The following is a 21,287-nucleotide window of genomic DNA, read 5'->3' on the forward strand; positions in this document are numbered from 1 at the left end:
TTACATGTTGGTGGCTTATGAATTCACTATTTTTTCTGTATTTGTTTATGCTTCTCTTCTTTTTTACAAAACTCTGGTTTTAATAATTGATGCACAAAAAAAACCTCATCATTTGCGTGGCATATAATAAATACATGAAAAACAGCAGCTGAACTATTCCCTACTGAAGAACAACTCAAGATTGTAACTGCAGTGCTGCGAGTTGTAGCATGTTTCTTGAACAAACCTTCTGACAATGATTTACTTTTATGAATATGTCATGAAAGTGTTCAACATAGGCTTTTAACAAATGTGCTATTTTTGTTGCAGTCTGTATTACCTGTCAGGCGAGCGTATATTCATGTGTCACATAAAGAGAGCCACCATCAGACAGTTTGTGGATATCTATGAAAGACAATGAAGAACAGAGAACTGTAGCCTTATTTAGACAAAAAAGGCTTTGCTGGGACATCAGACATCATCGCGTGACACTTTAGTCGCAGCCCGAGCTCTTGTTTATGCATAATTCCTTTGTAGTTTCAGGAGCCCAGTCTGCCGCTGATCATATTCTCCTCTGCCTGTGTTCAGAAGCTGACCTGTTGTGCAGAGATGTGCATATTTACTCTATTCATAGGCTCCACACAGCACACATGCTACAGGCACATATTCATTACTAAGTAGCCTGTGGCGACTGTCATGTGCAGACAATAGTGGAAGACAAAAGCAGTGTATCTACCGCACAGGGAATCTTCCACACTTGTAGCCACGCTATGCAGATCGCACTCCCAAACAGCGTGTTTTTTTAATCATATTCACATAATCTTGTGAGAGTCGTATGTGGAATCACAGATAAGCCTCCTTATGTTGCTCAGATATTACTGCAAATGAGCATGTCTGAGAAATGTAACACCTTGCACAGACTCTTGCATTTTAATTTCTGCGGCATCTGTGACCGGTCCGTCATGTCCCTAACCCCCTCGGGGGACCCCCAACCTATCTGCCGCAGACCCCCAAAACCCAGGAGGGGTGTGGTGGGGGCAGGGACACATTTGATTGATGATGGTGTGAATTAAACAGAAAGAGATGGAGAGAATCCTTTTATCAGGCCAGAAACACGAGTGGATTAAAATGTAGTTGTACAACCCCTCTGTATAATGCAGCAGCCGGGCCGCATATCACGAGGCACCAGAAGCCAAGATGAGAGCTGCTCGTTATTATTGTCCCCCCGACTCCCTCCCTCAACACAACACATGCAACTTTGGCAGAGCAGGGAAACAGGACCGAAACACGTGAAACAGGACCAAAGTAAAGCTTACACAAACGGTTTCATTGACAGAAATGTAAAACTCAAACTTTTCAGAGGAATAACTCAAACTCCCACACCTGAGGAGTTGCTGCTTTTCTCTTCTTTGACATGAATTTGTTCGTATTGGACCAATGCTTGAGATGTTTGAGGATATCATCTTAAAACTGCGATGAGCATGTCACAAAAATGGCCTGATCTGAGTTTATCTGCAGGCAGACCAAGAAATAATAGAACAATGCATACTTAAACTTTGGAGGATTAACGGTTCTTGCCAAATTCTTTAAAATCGAAATTACAAACATTTTAACCCTTACTATTTATATATTGATACGTTCAATTAAAAAAATATAGTCTACAAATCAGTCAGTCACCTGTTTTAACCACTCTGTCCAAGAATTGTGTTACTTTTTTCTTTTTTTACATTCTTTAAAGCTCCTGTGAGGAACTTTGGTTTGTGTTGCTTATGGCGCCCCCCGTGGACAAAGTATTGCAATGTAATCTTAGCTGAACATGTCCTTCGCATGTGTAAGGGATTATTTCTGACAAAAAAAAATAAAAAATCTCATCCTTCCTCATTTTAAAGAAAAAGCTCTTCAGCCAGGCTGATTTTCATCCGCTGGTCTGACGCCTGCAGCAGTGACGGTGGTCGAGGTAGGCATTTAGAAAAACAGAGAAGTTCACTCTAATTCTCTCTGATGGTCTTGTTTTGCTTTTGTTGGTCATTTAGCTGCATCAGTATTCATTTAAGTCTGTTTCATTACCAGCCAAAAACTGCACAGAGGAGCTTTTAGTCCGCACTAAGCAGCTATCGATTGATAGGGCACGATGTCCAGGGAACAGCAGCTTTTACGTTGATATGTAGAAGGAAAATAAAATAAAATGCTGATTGAAAAAATGCATTTCAAGTGAAGATAGAATGCAGAAAACAAGAGGACGACTAGTAATGCTCACTGTAAACCATCCAAGGCTTTGTGCTTGTTTTTGTGGAAACAGAAGCCAGCGCACCTCATGAAGAGTTTTACAGGGATATATCGTAGTTAACAAGACACTGATGTCGCAGAGCCATATCGTAAATAACTCTTTTCTCATGCTAAATTATTTGACGACTTCTCTCTCGTCTGTGCCTTACGAGCTTCATGCCATGTGTTACGAGCCCTTGATTGTCCTTAAACAGCATCAGTGAGTCAAGCCCTTGTTGACCCCGTCCGAGGCTCTAATGGACCTGCAGCATGTCTCCGTCTGGCGGCTGCCTCAGTGCCCGACTCCACTGCTGCTCTGCTGATGTTTTGTGCCTCTGCATAATTTATTGCCCTCTTTGCAGGCCGCCTCTTGCACATCCCCTTCTCGTGGTGCAGGTGAGAGTTCAGCTGTTGGGTTTAACACATCGCTGAGAAAGGGCCTCAGACCTGGCTCCACAGCAGCAGACCCCACATGTGACAAATGCAATTAGAGGGAAATATGCAATTACCGCAATCCCCACCCTCTCATGCGGCCAGACAAGGACAATTTGTCAATGAGGCCCCAGTGGTATCTCCCGAGCCTGGATAGGGACCTGAACGTACCATTGCCCCTGCCTCCTTCTCGAGACTTGGCCTGTGGTGTTGTACGTCCTGAAGCCCATGGGAGACCTGGCAGAGGAAGATGTATGGCCACAGAAAAGATACAAGGTTCAATAATCAAAAACAAACCTGCCCCCCTCTACTGCAGAGATGCTTAATATCTGCAGGAAAGAGTGCAAAGAGGCACAGGTTAATCTATTGGCATTCAATTCTTTTTTTTTATGAATATGAAATGTAAACCTTTTTATTTTTCAACAATGTACTTTATGCAGTGTGCTTTGTTTTTCTGTGAATTAATGTTTGTGTGTGTTAATGTGACATACAGAGTCAAAGCTCTGTGAGTTGTCAGAGCACTAAATCCTGATATGTTGTGCTGTGTAATTTGTTTGTCAACAGAGATCATTTTAGCATCAAAATTCGACAATGTTCTTGAACCTGTGAGGGTGAATCGATTCAGTGTTTTATCTTCGTGTTAAACGTTTTGATCATTCTGGATTTCGGTCGGATCTTTCAGGACTAAACTGTGTTTTGTATTCAACCTGAAGGTGAAATCTGTTTCTACCTTCCCTTCCCTACGTGTCCTGAGGATCCCCCTGTATGTCACCCCTTTGTTTTTGTGTCTCTGTCAAGACATTCTAGTCATCTTCCACAAGTATTTATTTCGAGAGCAGTATTATAAACGTGAAACTGAGATACGCCACACTCATGACATGAAGTGCACGACCTGCTGCCTGCCTTTGTCCCCCCCCCTTTGAATGGATGTGATAGATAGAAGTAGAGCAATGGAGGCGAAGACCATGACAATTTGAGCGCTGACCTGGTTTTCACTGTAGTCATCATAAAACACAGAGCTAGCGTCCTGGGGACATGTAATAACATCAGGCCTTTGGTGTAATTCACTGTCTCAGTGTGTGGCAATATAGAAAAAGCCATTACATTTGCCTTGTAATTTTCCATCGCTCTGCAAGGGATTCAGGTGACTGCGACCCCCGTTAATGGAGTTCCAGCGATAAGGACAGGTCTGTTTATTAGCCACACGCGGTCAACCGTGGCAGGAACAGCTGAGCGCGGGCAGGTGTCGGGCCCTGCGAGGGCTCAGGCACCGCTGGCAGGCCTCGGCGCTCATTTCACGCACGTTACCGTCACACTAGCTCGATCGAAAAAAGGAGGTCGCCGGGTGCACAACAATATAAGTGCTGAGTGATGAGGTTTTCCTCAGAGTCACATGGAGTCAACCACTCCTGGCAATTTGGTTTGTTTGTAGAAATCAATGAGTCATCTGCAGTTTTGTTTTCGTCGGGCTGGAGGAGGAGCTCCATGAATGAAACATCAGGTTTGTTTTTCCTGCTTTTGGAGGACTCTCGATTTCCAGAGAGCCACGGGAATATCCAGAACTGACACTCTCCCACACACGCTGCCAATCTGCTTAAATAATAAGCAAAACATTTCATTAGGAAACAAAAATATAAAAGATCACACACACAGGAAAGAAAGGTTATCTCTTCCAGCGCGCGAGCTAGCAGACATTTACTGAGCCTTGAGGAGAAAATGAACTTCAAATTAAAATGTCTATTTGATGCATTATCCTAATAGGGACGGATGGGAAAAGAGAACTCTATGGTGCTCTCATCCTTCAGCCTGAGGGGACAGACTTGGGGACTTGTCATTACCAACTTAGCCCACCAAGATGAGCCTGTTGGGAGGTGGATTCACAGAGATTGTCTGCTGTTTTGACAGGTGTCTGTGCTGGTTAATTTATCAGGCAATTATGGAATAAATGGAGCTATCTTTCCATGGGAAACATGATTGATCCGTTTACGGTGGGACAGAATTACAGTGTTTAACTTTGAGGATTGGGTTGAGAATAAAAAGTAAGGCAGCCTAATTTAACTGTTGAAACATTTAAAGTGCCTGGTGATTTTTTCTCGTTTAATATGATTTTTTTTTCTTTTTTCTGCCTGGCTTGTCAATGAAATCCTGTAACAGTAGTTCTAACGTCTTTGTAAGGTCAGAGGAGAGTATCCACACAGATACAAATGAGAAAGAATTGATCAGTGACTGAACTAATGTTTCTTTACTTAATAAATCAACAAACTGAAAAATAATTATTCCTGTCGCACACGTTAACATCTTAAAATATCATTCGTTTTCTGACAGTCAAAAACTCACTTCACTCTGACACAAAATAAAAAATGTAACCTCATGTTGCGATAATGGAAATACAAAGTAAGACATTTTTTAAGCTGAAACTAAAATGATTAGATAATTAATCTGCCATTCATTTCATTTTCAGATTCAAGAAACCAGAAGGATTCGAAGTGTTCCCGGACTTAAAAGAAGGAGAATCACAGCCGTTATCTCAGGGCCAGACAGCAGACGGACAGTCTGTCTTTATGTTGCCTATATAAAGTGTGACCCAGGAGCCAGGGCTTTCTGTAAGTGTGCCAATGTGGACGTGCTTCCAGCAATAGTCATGCTTCTGCCAGCTGCATCATCTGTGCCTGCACAAAGCATGCCCTTTGAAAAGCGCTCAACACACACAAAAGCAGTGATGCGTGGCCCTCATGCATCGGTGTGCAAATGTGCATGCTCACGTTCTGAATTCAACTTAACCAATAAAACTGATAACGGATGGATTCAACCGCTTATTTGGTTTCTCTTAAGTTGCATTTGCCACTCTGAGTTTAAATTAATCTCTGAGCAAATCCTCTCTTTATCCAGATGCAAATCTTGCACAAATTCTCAGAAATAGTGAGTCTGATTTCAGAGAGATTTGAGGTGAAATCTGAATACGCGGCAGCAGATTGAAGGAGAAGCAACAGAGCTCATCTGTCCTCTGGCAAAAGAAAGTGTGAGTCATACCAAGTGCACACATCACTGTAGAGACACTCAATTATGATTCAAATCTCCATAGCGGGGCAATAAAGCCATTTGTCATGTGACCATCTGCAGTGCATCTCCTCTGATTCTGCCTGAATGTAGTTGGCTGCTGCACACAGTGAAAGTGCAAAGAGTGGAACGTGTGGATTTATTAGTGTCAGGCTCACACTGTAATCACCACAGGATAAGAGCTGTGCCGATAGATTAATTTCATTTTCTCCGAATTTTGTAGCGTCCTTTAAAAAAAAAAAAGAATCTCTGAGAGCTTGGTGCCCAGAGCTATCTTTGTTTTACCTTTTCTCCTTAGATTTAAAACAATGTGTGAAGGCAGAGAGCAACACCAGTTTAGTCCCAGCTCCGTAATTATCGCCTGCTTTCGTCTCCCAGGGATGTTCATGGACAAGGGCCTCATAACAGGTGACAGAATGCCTGCCAGCCGCCCCCGGTTCCCCGCCCCCACCTCAGAATGGTGACTATTATAAACCAAAAACGTATGCTCTCAATATATATGCAAATGATGCTTGGTCCCAAGGTGAAGTTCGCAGAGCAGCAACGCCGCTTGCCTCTGTTTTGCTCATTTGCAAAAATGTTGAGAGTAACAAAGACCACAGGAAATTGAAAAATTGTTACTAAGTATTAGAAAAAGCAATCATTTTCCCCAGGCAGCCTAATCCTGTGGAAATTGATCTCACCTCTCTCTCTCTCTGACATGCACTGGTAGGAACAACACATAAGAGGAAATGCCTTCTTCAATGTTACCAGCTGAGAAAATTTGTTTGGTTGCAGATTTCTTTTTTCTTTTTTTCCCCTTTTCAATAAAACTACACTGTGCTGGGCTCACAGACATCGCTTCCTTTGTTTGTCCCTTTGGCAGCAAACAGGTGAAGTGAATCCTCAAAAAGAAAATTAGTAACCAGCGTGTAATTGTTTCGCAGACTTGCTGCTGCTCACAACACGGAGTAATGTCTGTGCTGGCTGCTCCATGCTTGCTGCATGCATGCAAATCTGCCCATTGGTCTAATTTTAAACACGCTGATACCATCTCACTAATGCATTTGCTCTTCCTTTGCGTGGAGGTACAAATTGGAAACGACAGTCTATTACCCACTGCTCTGACCTTCGTGATGGAACATAATGTGAAAAGGCCTACGATGCCTTTATTCGAAGGAGGGAGGGCGAGCGCACACTCGTGATTAATTAACCCAATTAATTTAGACTAAGATTATCTGAACAATTAATTCTCGATAAATCAGAGCAAGGTGTGATGATGACTATTATAGTTAAGGTTTAATTACGGCATTAGAAAATGAAAGGGCATTACTAGGAACACACTGAAACGCTCGTAGACGTCTTTGGTTGGGAATGAAATTATCACAGCTCCCTTGTGAAACAGAACTTAACATTCGGGAGAGAATCAAAACAACGAAGGAGAAGAGTCAACGTCTAAAAGAAGGGGACAGATTTTGTACAAATGCATTTAAATGGTAAGAGCTGTACTAATTACATGATTGAATGCTTAATGAACTGCCGACAGTTGGCCAACCTAGCTTAGCCGTCAGAGTGCAAACATTGAAAAGTCGCTCAAAAATCAAATCCGCCTCTTCAGAGGGGCAGGATGTTTGCAGGACTATTCCAGACAAGTCAACTCCAAATTTAACAACATAGAGAGCTGCCGGTCGTTATGTCAAGATTGAGAATAGGCAAATGAATCAAAGCCTTTCCTTGTGCTGTTGTGACATCTGTCCTTGTCTTGAAGTGGGGAAAAGTAGCTTCAGGTATACACTGTGTCTTGAGGAGCTGCTCTCTTTCAGTCTTTTTAAAATTGAAGGTGATGGAGGAAGATGTTTCAGATGCTTTGAATTAAGACTTTTCTGCTCTGTGACTCAGGATGTGCTGATCTGTTCCTGTAACTACTCTGTGTTTTATGTCTGTAACGTGTTTGTTGTGCCGGTGCCCCTCTTGGCCAGGACACTTAAATACATTTAAAACCAATAAAAGGAGAAAAAACACAGATCACAAACTGTGATATTTTGACTTGTACTGCCAGCGCTGCAGTTATTTAAATACAGAAGTGACTTTCAGCTCTTTGGTCTCTGACTTTACTGTTTTCATCCCTCTGAATGTTTTCAGCGTATATTTGCCTCACGTGGCAGAGATGGTACCAAAAATAGAACCCAAAACCTCTGAGCTGAACAAACAATCATTATTGGACTTAAACTCATCAGGTGGCAAAAAAAGCCTAACTCCATGATAAGAGCTACTATGACAGAAAAAAAACAAATGTTTGGTAACCAGGTTATCAACTGAATACTCCTGAAAACTTGAGCTTTGTCCTGGAAGTGAGTCATCTTGTCTCTTAACAGATCTCGTCCTTACATGTAAGTGGTGCAACAATAAAAACTATCTCTTCTTGGTTTTCTTGACAGTTAAATGATCACTCATTGTGACTTTTTGCCATTAAAAAGTTTAAAAAAAGAAAAAGGCTTTCTTCTTCTGGTTGATGGTTATCACTTCGCCTGACAATCTGCAGCGTTTCTGACATCAACAAAAAAAAAGAAGGTTTTTTTTCTTCATGCTGATGTCCTTGTTTGCCTTTAAGGATCTAAAAGAAGCAGCAATATTTATTTATGTGTTTCATAATCAGCTATAAACTTCTTACAGAAGCTTTAAAAGACGATTACATGTCAAATGTTTTGTCATGCCAGCTTGACTCTCTGCCTGCACGTCGAATAAGTTGTCAGTTTTACACCAAGTTTTTGTTTGGGATCAAACCAAGCAAGAAATAACTTCTTCACCACAGAGCTTTTCTTTTTGTTTCCAGTGTTTGTGCTCAGTAAAGTAAACCCACTAGCTAGCATTAGTTTCATACAAGAGTACAGGTGTTAAAATGGTGTCTTCCCATCTTATTCTTTATGTTGAACTCTTTCTTTCAGACTGAATGTTTCAAACTGTAGAGGCTGCATTCTGGTGAGGCCTTCTTTCCACTTGTGCACAGAAGAAATCGTGTTAGCCTTGGAAGCTGATACATTTGTTCTTAGTGGCTGACACGAGAGCTCCTTGCTGAGCATGATGATAGCGGGGAGCTGGTAGAGATTTCATATGGTTTATTGCTCCCACTTTCGCCGGGGTTATTTATTGAACCGCCATCACGGCCACTGCTCTCCACAGCCAGCCAACGCCTGCGTGCCCCTCAGTGTGATAGAGGAATTTATGCCACATGAACAGCATACTGAGCTTGAGTCTAAGCGTTATTAAGGAGCATCATTCATGCATGGGATACTATTTACAGTAATACATTCACACGTGCTGCGACTTCCTATGACGGCTCTTGAAGGAAAAATGATGATAGATTGTGCGCGGGGTGTGAGGCTATAAGAGAGAGCGTGAGGGGGGAGGACGGAGGGGAAACTAGGTTTCAAGTATTCCACAGGCTAAATGAAGAACAAACATGCTCCATACAAGACAGAGAAGGGGAAAGATTATCATCTGCAGATGAAAGGCAGAGAGAGAGAGAGAGAGGGAGAAAGATTCATTCACTGCCACACAGCTGTCTTATTTGCAAGGTGTTGAGAAACCATTTTTTTCCTCCCAAGAGGATGAAAAGATTCTTCTGAAGCCAAAGGGGTCTGCTATCATTTTTGGGCAGCTTGAGCGGTAGAGATGTTATTAGCATAAATTATCTCCCCCACCAAAGAGATCCGAACATGCTAGCTCCTTTCTGCTTTTCACACTTAATTGCCCTATTTACTGAACAGTTGCCCGTGGACAACAAATGCACACACGAGCCGAGATGCATGGCGGACAACAGGCAGACACAAGCCAAATAGGGCATGAGTGATACACTGAACTATCTGCCAAACAGCATTAGATACAGTACGGCTGGGGAGGCAGTTAAGGTCCACTCAGGCTGCATGTTGGACTGGAAATCCACAGTAAATGTTAAATATTGGTTACACGACCTTATTCGCTGAGCCATGTCTGATAAGTGTCTGTGTTAAAAGGTTTTTTAAAAAAGGCGGTTTCTGTCAAAAGCATGCATGATGGCTGACACGGCACGTCTTTAACGGAAACAATAAACAAGATTTTCCTTTTAACCAAATACTTGTTGCATTTAACATTTGCTCGCAGTCTATTTGAAACTTTCAGCAGTGCTTCTGTTTCTAAAGAGAAAAACAGTCTCCCGCTGTTGCAGCTCAAAAAAGCCTCATTGAAGTGACCCAGTAAGCAGGAGAGAGGTGAATTATAGATGGCTGCGCTTAATGGACTCTTAGCTTCTCTTCACCTAGCCCAACAAGCTCAGAGTGACGTTATATAAGCAGTGCCAAGTATGAGATGCTTAAGTTTCAGCTTTAATGCATCAAACTCCAGGTGGAAATCCTGTTCTCTCTTATATCAGGTGTCTGAATTAGCCTGAAAGGAAATGATTAAACCGACTGTGCGTGTCTGTAAATAGAGACAATAAATGTTCCTGTAGATGGGGTAATTGTCTCTGGGTCTCTTGTGGAAGAGTGTGAAGGAACAAATCAACTAGATTGACTTCATTTATTCGGCTGCTCAGGTCATCTCCATAACCCTGGAGGGCCATACACGATGTTAATGAAAGCCCCCCCCCCCCCCTTCAACCCACCCTCCGCCCCTCCCATCTGACCAGAGCTGAGCCCCTGCTCCAGCACCGGAGTAGAAAAACCATTCCTCCTCCAGCATGAGGGGGTCTGTTACTATGGTAACCTCCTGAGGCAGTGACCACATGTCAGATGGAGTCTGGGGGCCATAAGTGGACGGAGCTCCGGCGTGAGGAGCAGGAGGAGGAAACAATCTGCAAAGAGTGTCCTGCTGTTGGACACAAGTAACCTGAGAAGTGTTTCAATCTTTTCACATTTCACATCTGACATGTTGACAACTTGTTGCACTCGCTATTTTATTCATCATTATTTAGCATAATACAAAGGAATGGAATAATATATTTGTAAGTTCTATTCATGAAAGATATGAAGAGCACAAACCATGTAACCTAACATTTCTGCAAAGTGTTGTTTTTTTTAAACGTTGAACAGTTACAGGTGGTTTCCTTCAGTATCAGATACAATCAGGAGGAAATAAAGGATAAATGGTCAATTATTAGGAAGTGGGACATGTATTGAGATACGGTGTAAACATGACTCTTATTTTCAACATAGTGAGATGTGCTCCTCTGACTGACCTCAGATCAGCAAGCACATTTAAAATCGATCAAAAATCATATGAAACTAAATGTGACACGTTGTCACAAAGACTCGTGACACTTTTATGATTCACGGAAAAATACAGTCCAAAAATATTGTGAACATTGATTTTTCTTTTCAGACTATTTTACCTAAAGATTCATGTCTTCTGGATTAAACACCAGTAGTAAGCGGAGTGTTTTTTTCCCCTTAATCAGTTGTGAGCTAAATATTTAAAAGTGTTGGACTTTTGGTTGAATAAAATATTTAAAACATTATTTTGAGCTCCAGGAAGTTGACAAGGATTTCTTTGATGACTTCGTAAAAAGGCTTTCTGGCATTTTTCAAATGAGTAAAAATAAAATAACGGTGAGTTAAAGGAGTGTAAAATATTTAAACTTAAAGGTGTTAGACTGTCTGTCCATTGCTGTGTTGAGTACAGAGAGCAAAATAATGAGACTTTCTGTGGAGAGTGGGCTGCAGTTTAAGAACCGTCAGGTTGGAGAAGCTGCTGGAGAAGCTCAATGTGAATCAAGGAGGGTTCATTGTTTATTTAACCTTCTGCACCATGGATTCAGGTCGGAGGAATAATTCAACAGTTTTCTCATGAACAAATAATGATCTTTTGCAACCACTCAAACAACACAAGAAGCTGATGTTTCGGGGCCGGATAAGTGAAATATCTAAGAGCAAACTGTTGCAATAAGCTCATTAAAGACCAATAGTCTTTGCAAAACATGGCTCCATTAAATGGCGTATATTTCCCCGATAGAAGAAAGCCGTCAGTACAGCTCGTTATTTTAGACAATGATGCCTCTGCTGACCTTTCTCGTCCTTGCCTCGGCTCTATAAGCTTGGCTCGTTGACAGCAATGTGAACTTGTGCTGTAATGTACAATCACACACGTGTGATAAATCCCGACCTGCCTGATTTAACAGCGTCCGAGCTGCAGGGTCACTGTTACTGTCAGGGTGAGTTAGAGGTACCCGGCAGCAGAGAGGGCACCCCTGAAGCTCTGGACAACAATGCAGTACCTGAACCACAGTCATTTCAAGACAACCGCGGAGGCTACAATCAGCACCGAGATGAGCGTTTCAGCTCTGGAGAGACAGCGGGATGGGCTGTCGGACACACTGAATTATTTTTGAAGTGGTGGTAAAATAATTTGAACATGGAAAACATGCTCCTCTGATGAAAATGAGTTTAATGAAACTAGAGAAATGACATTTTGAAGAATGTTAATTCCCCCGACAGCTCAACTTCTTCACTGAGCTGAAAGATGTTGAGAAGATGAAGAAAGGAAAAGTGAATTTAAAGCAACTAATAAAGCAAATGAAGAGTTTGTTATTCTTTAACAAAAAAAATTTAAAAATGGAGGACCACAGAAATGTATAATTATGGCTTTCCAGAGGTGAGAATTGAATTGCGTATTATTCATTTTTACTTTACTGTTTCTTTGAGTATTTAAAATCATGAAAGCACAAAATAAATGAAATGGGACATGCTATGCTTCCTGGGGTGATTATTTAAACAATTACAAACTAACCATGACAGCTCAAAGTGAAAACCGAGCAGAAAAGAATTCACACACACGCCTCGACATTATGTGCATGTTTTAACTCCCTCCTCTGACATCACGAGTGCTAAAGCACACATGGCTGTTTTTTTATGTCACTGAATCAAACAGGTGCATCATTGCTGCCTCAGTGTAAACTGTTGCATTCAGGAGATTTAATGGCTGTGTCAAAACATTTCTTTTAATCTATCCTTACAAGAGAAGGATTGTTAAGTTGTAATGAAAAAATAAAATGTATAATGTAGCATAACATCAATAAAGTGAGCTAATGAATCCTCACAAGTACAAACCGACTCAGAGAAAGCTGGCCAATTTAGCAAGCATGGATCTAATTCTAGATTTCACCCTAATCAAAAAAAATGTAATTAATTAATCAGATAATTCACTGCCACGCATGGCAGGACACACATCTGTGCAGCCGTAATGTAGAGGGAGAGAGAGAGCAGCCGAGCAGATCAGCTCTGGCGCTCGTCAACACTGCTGGAATCCGGAGCAGCTTCAATAAAAGGGTCCAGCTCTCGCAGACGCTCAGATAACCTCTCGTGTACTGTACGGGTGCCCTCAGCGTGTGTGTACAGTGCAGCGCGGTGAAGGAGCCCAGAGATCTGAGGCTGTCTGAGGTAACAGAGATGACATGAGGGAGGCAGCGCCTGTACAAGGCAAACATAAACTGTGCCACTTCATCTGAAAACAATGGGGGACAGGACACTGAGTGTGCTCTCATCCACATCTCCATTGTCTGTCCTCCTCTTTTACTCCTCCTCCGAGCATGGAGCATAGGCAGGGTGAACGAGGGGAGGGGAGGGGAAGGGGGAGAAGCAGTGGGGGCAGTGGGGGTCTGGCTGTGTTCTTTCTCCTCTGTCTGTGTGCGAATGCACAGACGGTTCAGTAGTAATTTGATGTGTGTCCCCGGGGACATTTGATGGATTAAAGCTAAGCAGCTCCATTTCGCAGCACCACCTGATCTTCCACTGCCTGTGCCCCATATAAAGGCTGGCGTGATTGCTGATCTCAGCTAGTCTGACAGTCTCTCTCTCCCTCCTCTCTCTGTCTGTCTCCATCTCTTCTCTTTCTCACTGGTCCCTTAAGCCTGCTGCATCACAGGAGCTATCCAGTGCTGAACAGGATCGCTTTTATTTTTTATTTTTTTATTTTTCCGGGGGAAGCTGGGGGAGCCAGAGAGTATCACACAGCATTGCCGTCAGCCTTGTTCTTCACTGGTTTCCATTTTCTTTCTTATCTTATGTTTTTTGGCTGTTGTCTTCACATTAACCGAAAGGATTACCGTCAAGCCAGCTCTGCACGCGTGCTTCCACAGAGGGTCTCTCTTATTTTCGCTCATGCGTTTTTCTCAGCTCTGTGTTTTTATCCATTGAAACATGCCCCGCTCATTTTTGGTGAAGAAGATCAAGCTTGATGATTTCTCTTCGTCCAATGTGGCCACTTCCAATCATCATCACCACCTGGACGACTCGTTCACTTTTGCACGCTCCATCACAGACTCAGTGACCAGCCTTGGGGTCCGTCTCAGTGAGAATGGTGAGTTAACATGCCTGCAGTCTTCCCACTAAAAGATTTGCTCGAGCTACAGCTCTGACGCTGATTTCAGCAAGCCTGACATTTCCACACTTAGCACAGATGGCATCCTCTTTTGTTTTTGCATCGGGTGAGATTTTCTTCTGCTTGAGCCAATAACATGCTCGTAGTGTGTAAATTAGTGTGAGACGTTACATGCTGCCAGCTGATTTTTGCATTAATATCCTAAATAATCCTCTCCAGAGGCACCCCACCCCCACCACCCTGCTCCCAGACTTTTGTTTTTTGACTCCGGTGAAGGACAGACACAATTCAGGTCACAGCGCCGGATTAGCTTATGTAAATAGGGAACAAAACGTGTGTATAATCAGGAGAAGCTCCAGTTACGTATTCGTATGACTGTACCATTGCTGTGTCGGCTGAACACACATACGCTGACTATATCTGGCCCTCATGTGGACTAAAAAATTCATGAATATGAGAGATGAGTATCCGATGATACATTTGTCCTTAGCTGTTATTGTCCTTGACTTCCCATCACCGTCCGATCCTCCCTTGCCCCCCTCTTCCCATCCAAATGGAGCATGCACAGTCTCCCCACCCCCATCACTCCACTACATCTTTCTCTTCCTTCCGGGCATTCGAAAAAACTAGCAGGGGTTAGAGTTTCAGCCGCGCAGGCCTATCGTCGCCACAAGAGACATCAGCACAGTGTACAGTACGGCCGGGAGGGAGGTGGGGAGCAAAGCGAAGGAGAAAAAGGAGACAAAAATGCTTGGGGCAGCAGCGAGGCAGATCACGTGATGGAGGTTGTACAGTAAACATGAAGAAAGGCACATAGCTGCACTGTGGTCAGCACACAGTGGTCCGGCCACAGGAAGCTCCGCTCTGAGCCGAGAGGCGACCTTCACTTTCACGCTCTGCTTTCAGCTCGCTGCTTCCATTTTGTGGGCACATTTAGGGACCATATGTGCGTCTTTGTTGTGCTTTGTCAGGTTATTTTCACAGCGAGAGAGGCTTCGCAGACCACAGCTTAGTGTTGTGATGATGCTGCCCACCTGTTATTCAACCGCTTCTATAACAAGGCCGAGTGGATTTTAGAGGCATCGGGATTAATGGAACAGCAAAGATTTTTGTACTGGTTGGAAATCTTTAACTTTTGAATTAAAACGTTTTAATTGAGTAAAGATCAAAGAATTAAAACAAGAAAAAAAAAAAAAATGTTTTCTATTTTTCTTACCAGGCACATTTTGCAGCTTGTAACAAACACTGTTTACGTTTCCTGCTGAATCATAGATTTATATTTTCAGGAGCATAATCAATTTTCATTATCACAGTTATTCTCTATTGTTCCTCAATCTTTTGTTCAACACCGTGAAACATAAGCATTCTATCAAAGAGCAGAAAAGAAGGCAGAGCGCCAGACTGGTGTTTCAAAAAGGCCGTTTCATTCCTACAAAAGATTATTTTCATGCTGAGTCAAAAGGATACGATAGAAAAGAATTTCTCAGTAGGGCAGAAATAGCCAACATCAGCACTTGTGCAGCGCCAGCAGATTTCCTTTCCCCCCATTGTGGAGACATTTGACTTGAGTGTCTGTGGAACAACAAAGAGGGGTGGCTGAGAGGGTCCATTAATTACATGCTTACTTTGCATTAGAGGAATGAGTCTATGAGCTGTAAAGGCTGATACAGCGCAGGTCCTGAATGGTGAGCTCTGTGTCTGACCTTGGATGATTGGAACAGCGTAAACAACGCTGCTTCCACTGATACAGTTTGTTGTGTTAAAAAACAACAAAGACCCAACACGGCGTGAAGTACAGAGGCCCTTCAGGTGGAAACAGCTGTGAGAGCTGCAGCACTTGTTCAATTCTTTATGGAGGCATTTGATTTTAGATAGAGCATGTTGATCTCTTTCAGACAAACGCTGTGTGACCTCATGCAGTGCAGTGCAGTGCAGTGTGCACAGACCTGGCGCTTCCCTGTCCCCGGGTGTCATGCTCATGTCTTTGACAAAGTGTGTGTGTGTGTGTGTGTGTGTGTGTGTGTGAACAGAGCCCCTTTGGGAATAGAGACCCTGTAGTAAGGGAGCACTTCAACTGATTTCTTAATGGGCTGTTTCTTGGAGGCTCTTCAGCGCGCTCTCTGCTGCTGCACACAGGTGACCCTCTTCACAAACAATGTGTTCGAAGCCATGTCTGACATTATCAGGCTTCAAGCGCTCTGTGCTCGCTAAACTGTCATTGTGCGTCTCAGACACTTGATCTGTTCATCGCACTATTTCTGTCTTCTCCCCTGCTCTAACAGCTGCACTATTTTACATATGATAGCCTATTGATCACTTCTAAACTTTGAATTTCATTAAAAAGCAGTCAATAACTAATTTCCACCGCTTGCTGCACACCCTGCTTAGGGATGGCTTTTTTTTATTTCTGCAGTCATGCACTATTTCTCTCCAGAAAAGAGTTTCACTTTATTTTGCACTCACATGTTGAACCTATACAACGTTAGCCCAGGAGGTGGAATGCATATAGTATTTATTACGCTCTTGATATTCACAGCATATGAACGTATTGAGTGTTGTTCGCTGCCAGGAAGGCTTTCTGTTTTTGCTCCTCTGGCACCGGGCTGCTTCGGAGGGGAAAGAAAAGGAAAAATGAGGCCAACAGAAATATATCTCTCTGAAATCATGTTGTGTGCAGTTGGATGCATTGAAATGACTCGTGGTGCTTTGTGCTTTGAGAAGTGAGATGAAATCCTACAGGGTGCAAGCAGCTATGTAGCAAGTTTATCCGGTCCTAAAAAAAAATCAGGTTGTTGCAATAGAAAAAAAACAAAAAAAAACATCAGTTTACAAATCAGAGGTCAATGTTTTGGAAAGATTTTATTTGATTGTTTTAATAAGAAAAAAATGCCAAAATAAAATGTTTAGATATCTGTCGAGGTTTTAGGGTTGAAACATGATTCATTTGCAGGTTATGGCGAACAAACATGAAGCTAGTGATAAAAGGACTGACATGAGGAAGGGAGCTGTCATAAATAAGACCACTTTATTTAATATGCATCTTCTTACACAGGAGACTTCCTTGATGAGCTATTATCTAATGACTCACTGTAAAATTTCAACCTTCCTAAACGCAGCAGAGCGTGTCATGCTCTCCCTGCAACACTTCCATATTGTGCAACCTGTGAGCTCTCGAAAAAAAAAGAAAAGAAAATGCAATTACCTCTGTGCTGCCGTTCACTTTTTCAGCGTTTCCATGCAGGGCATTCATCCAGTGTGATAATCATGTAATCAGCAGCATGTCACTGTGTCCTTATCCATCACAACCCCTGGCCAACTGTGTTTGCGTGTGTCTCTTACCCAGGCTACATCCAGGATTACATCACGCCATCTGTATACCAGGAGGAGAAGAAGATGGAGCACAAGCTGGCCTCGCCGGTGTCAGACCCCCTCTACACTCAGGTGAGCAGTGGAGGGGAGTACTGCGACCCCGACCTGAAGCACCCCGACAGCCCGCAGTCTGGCATGACGGCCAGCGGCTTCTACAGTGGTGAATCAGAGGCCCTGGACGAGGGTTACACCATGGATGCCTTCTTCATCTCTGACGGGCGATCGAGGCGGAAGGGAGACACCGAGAGTCGGGGAGGGGGCTCGAGAAGCAGCAGCGCCAACGGCGGGGCTCAGGAGAGAGCGGGAGCTGGCACGGCTCGCCACACCTGCAACGAGTGTGGCAAGACGTACGCCACCTCTTCCAACCTCAGCAGACACAAGCAGACGCACCGCAGCCTGGACAGCAAGATGGCCCGCAAGTGTCCCACCTGTAATAAAGTGTACGTGTCGATGCCTGCGCTGGCCATGCACATCCTCACCCACGACCTCAAGCACAAGTGCGACGTGTGCAGCAAGGCCTTCAGTCGGCCGTGGCTCCTCCAAGGTCACATGCGCTCGCACACGGGGGAGAAACCCTTTGCCTGCGCGCACTGTGGCAAAGCCTTTGCTGACCGTTCAAACCTCCGCGCCCACATGCAAACACACTCTGCCTTCAAGCACTACCGATGCAAGCGCTGCAATAAGACCTTCGCTCTCAAGTCCTACCTGAACAAGCACTATGAGTCAGCTTGCTTCAAGGGCTCTGCAGACGAAGACGACTCTGGATCAGAAAACTAACAGCGAGGAAGAAGCTAAATTTTGAACCTCTGTTTGTTGGTTCACAACCAATAACCCTGTTCACTCTGCCCTCCATGCCTTTTTTCTTCCCTTTTTTTAGAAAGCAATATTTTCACTGAGATTACGTGAAGAAACTCTAATGATTATGGCAAAGACAATTTCAAAAGATGCTGGATTTTTTCCCTGCACAGTAGCTAATCGTCCACAGAAACATACAATCAAACGACCTTCCCCCAAATAGAGACTGTAGATGATAGTTGTACACAAATGAGCAACATGTGCTTGCACGGATGTGAGCACATGTATACACACATACAAACAGACGCACACAGACATGCACACACTCCACCAAAACACATCAATGTACGCACGTGTGCACACACTTACACACACAATTATATATGAGGCCTGGCATGTGAATTTTTATCAATGACTATAATGATATTGATATCAATAGTAATAATATTTAGATTCCTGATATTTTATAGGAAATAGTACAGAGAAAATGAAAAAAAAAAAAACCACACAAAAAAGGACTTACAGTGTTCTTTTGTTTTTTTAGAGACAAAATGACCTCTTGTATTTTTATGCTGCTTTTTATTTGCTAAGAATTGAATTCTTTTGCAACTGCCAACATGAACTTTTTATGAAAATGTGAACTATGACAGTATTTGCAAAAAAAAGGGAGATCATTTTAAAAAGGTAAAAAGACAAACCCTTTTTTCACACCAATGTTTCAATTCAACGGATGTTATTTTTCTATTTGATTTTTCTAAATTTATTTTTTTGTGCTTATTATCCCTTGTTGATGAAAAGCATCTTTGTAACTGTGGGTATTCAACTAAAATTATGAAATAAGCTATACAAGATCATAGGCCATAGGTCATTCAATTTAATCTGCAAGAGCAGAGATTTTAAAGCGGGCCTGTTGAACAGGCTTTCACACCTTCTGTCTGATCCAATTCATAGTCTCATTCTGATATACAGACTTAGATAAAAACACACACTGGGAGCCTGACCAAATGATCTATCGTAATAAGTGCCATGTGCGGTCGACTCGTCTATAGCAATGAAAACTCTTGATGTTCTTCCTTTACCGTGGTGGCTTGCATAAACTCTGCTGCCTTTCTGGTGCATCGTCCCATCTTTAAGAGCAATGTCCACCCAGTGTTTGAGGTGCTCCCCCTCTGCCTGCGTTACCTCAGAGTGAAGGTATGGACTCACACACCCTCAGTTACAAAGTGACACTCAAAGATTCTGTTTGTCTCTTTTCTATGTCGCTCAAAGCTCCGCCCACGTTTGAGATGCATTTCATCTATTTATCATGTAAATACTTTATTTAATTACCTATTTATCTATTTATTTATTTATCAACCTTATTTTGTGTATTTATTGAAGACTTGCTTATGTGTTCATTATCATGTATTTATTTATTATTATTTAAAAAAGGAACATCCATTGAACTTGTAAGATGCTGCTGATCTTCAAAGAAAATGTTTATATGCATGAAAACTGTAGAGAGTCCGTGGGACTTAGTTTTTTAAAGAGGAACAATGTACAGTACCAGTGTTAGCAGACTTCAAATGAATGAATGCAGAATGATTCTTTTTTAATTTGTTTTTCGTGGCAATAACTTTACTGAAATGGCGATTGACATGTTTAACAATCACAGCTGTCCTCTTTTCAGTCGATTGGAGCAATAAAAAGATCAATAGAATAAGAGAAACAAAACGAAGTGAAAACATTCGTCATCTTGCTGTTTTTCCAAAAGTCCAACACCTCCTTGTTACAAGAGATTTTTTAGCCCCTTTTTAGTCTTCAAATCTCAGGCAATAAACCAACTCCAGAAAGATTTGACTTTGTACTCATGGGCCTGAAAATAAAACGATCAATCTGGTCAAATCAGAAAAAAAACTGTACGACTCTAATTGACGGAGTAAAAGCAATAATGATAGTGGTGCCGTAACTATGAGCAACAGTGAATCTTAAATACAATGAGTCCCAACTCCTGTAGCCATTAATTTGACTGGAAAGGTCTGCTTTTCTATATTACTGTTAATTTTTCTATGAATGTTTCTTTTGTTTTTAAAGCTTTCAGGTCAAAACAAATCTTTCCAACAGCTGAAGGGCAGGTATGATCTAACTGTACTGGAGGGTTACACAACAGGATTACTACATCTCATTTAGGTTTCTAAAATAACAAATACATTTATTTCAACTCAAAGTCAAAATGCTTCCGTATTACTCTGTAAAGTTTCAGCTGAAGGAAAGAAGAATCAAAGATTGAAAGTAAATAAATGCCCTAAACAGTATTTATTGAAAGATCTTCATGTAAACTGTAGAGATAAATGTAATAAAATGACATGCAATAATGCACTTCCAACTCTTCCATCTACACCCCCCTACCACCCCCCCCCCCCCCCCCCACACAAAAAAAATCAAATACCAGCCGTTCTCCTCCCAACCCAACTGCCTCTAAACAGACGCAGCGAGGATGAGATGTGCTGAAGTGGGATTGGCGGAGTGTGGGAGGATAACAGGTGTTTGCAGACAGACTGCAGATAGGGAGCGTAATTGAGTCGGTGAGCGACCTCCAAGGGGAAGGTCAAGCACCAGCAGGCAAATGCACTGTCAGCTATTTGCATATTCCAAATGGATGACACCATGGCAGTAATGCTGAGCTCGCCCTTAAAAAGAAAACATCAAAAAAAAAAAAAAAAAGACAAAAAAAAAAAAAGAGCAGTTTCGCTCTGTTTATGCATCCTCTCCTGTTCCGCCTGTCAATGGTCGTCTAAGTGCTCCAGCTGAATCACTGCGTGAGAGCATCCAAACCACCTGTCTCTTGATTCACTTGCAGAACGCACAGTTGGGCACGTCGCTGTGTTCTTCAACCGATGCAGAAGTCATTACTTCCGATGGGTTTTTTTTTTTTTTTTTTAAATATGTGTTTTATTTTTTATTGGGCAGGGAAAACCTGGGGACTCAGTTTTAATAAGGCAGATGAAAGCTATGAGATCGTTAAAAACATCCAATCGGAAATTGTACGCAGGCTTGAATCTCAAACCGGCAGTGTTACAGAT

General features: G+C 42.4%; 2 protein-coding genes across 2 annotated transcripts in view; one reads left to right on the plus strand and one right to left on the minus strand.

Annotated features, from left to right (window-relative positions):
* LOC306833385 (uncharacterized protein) overlaps positions 1-21,287 on the minus strand; it is a 66,411-nt gene that overhangs the window by 38,653 nt on the left and 6,471 nt on the right. The gene's annotated exons all lie outside the window — the stretch shown is intronic.
* Positions 13,355-20,629, plus strand: scrt2 (scratch family zinc finger 2). The gene is made up of 2 exons (XM_079358616.1): positions 13,355-14,040; positions 17,405-20,629. The coding sequence occupies exons 1-2, from the start codon at positions 13,881-13,883 to the stop codon at positions 18,205-18,207; spliced, it is 963 nt and encodes a 320-aa protein (XP_079214742.1). The 5' UTR covers positions 13,355-13,880; the 3' UTR covers positions 18,208-20,629.

Source organism: Symphodus melops, assembly GCF_947650265.1.
Source record: "Symphodus melops genome assembly, chromosome: 13".
NCBI lineage: Eukaryota > Metazoa > Chordata > Actinopteri > Labriformes > Labridae > Symphodus > Symphodus melops.

Coding starts and splice junctions, on each gene's coding strand:
- scrt2 (XM_079358616.1), top strand. CDS start 13,881: ATGCCCCGCTCATTTTTGGTGAAGAAGATCAAGCTTGATGATTTCTCT. Junction 14,041..17,404: donor GGTCCGTCTCAGTGAGAATG/GTGAGTTAACAT, acceptor TCTCTTACCCAG/GCTACATCCAGGATTACATC.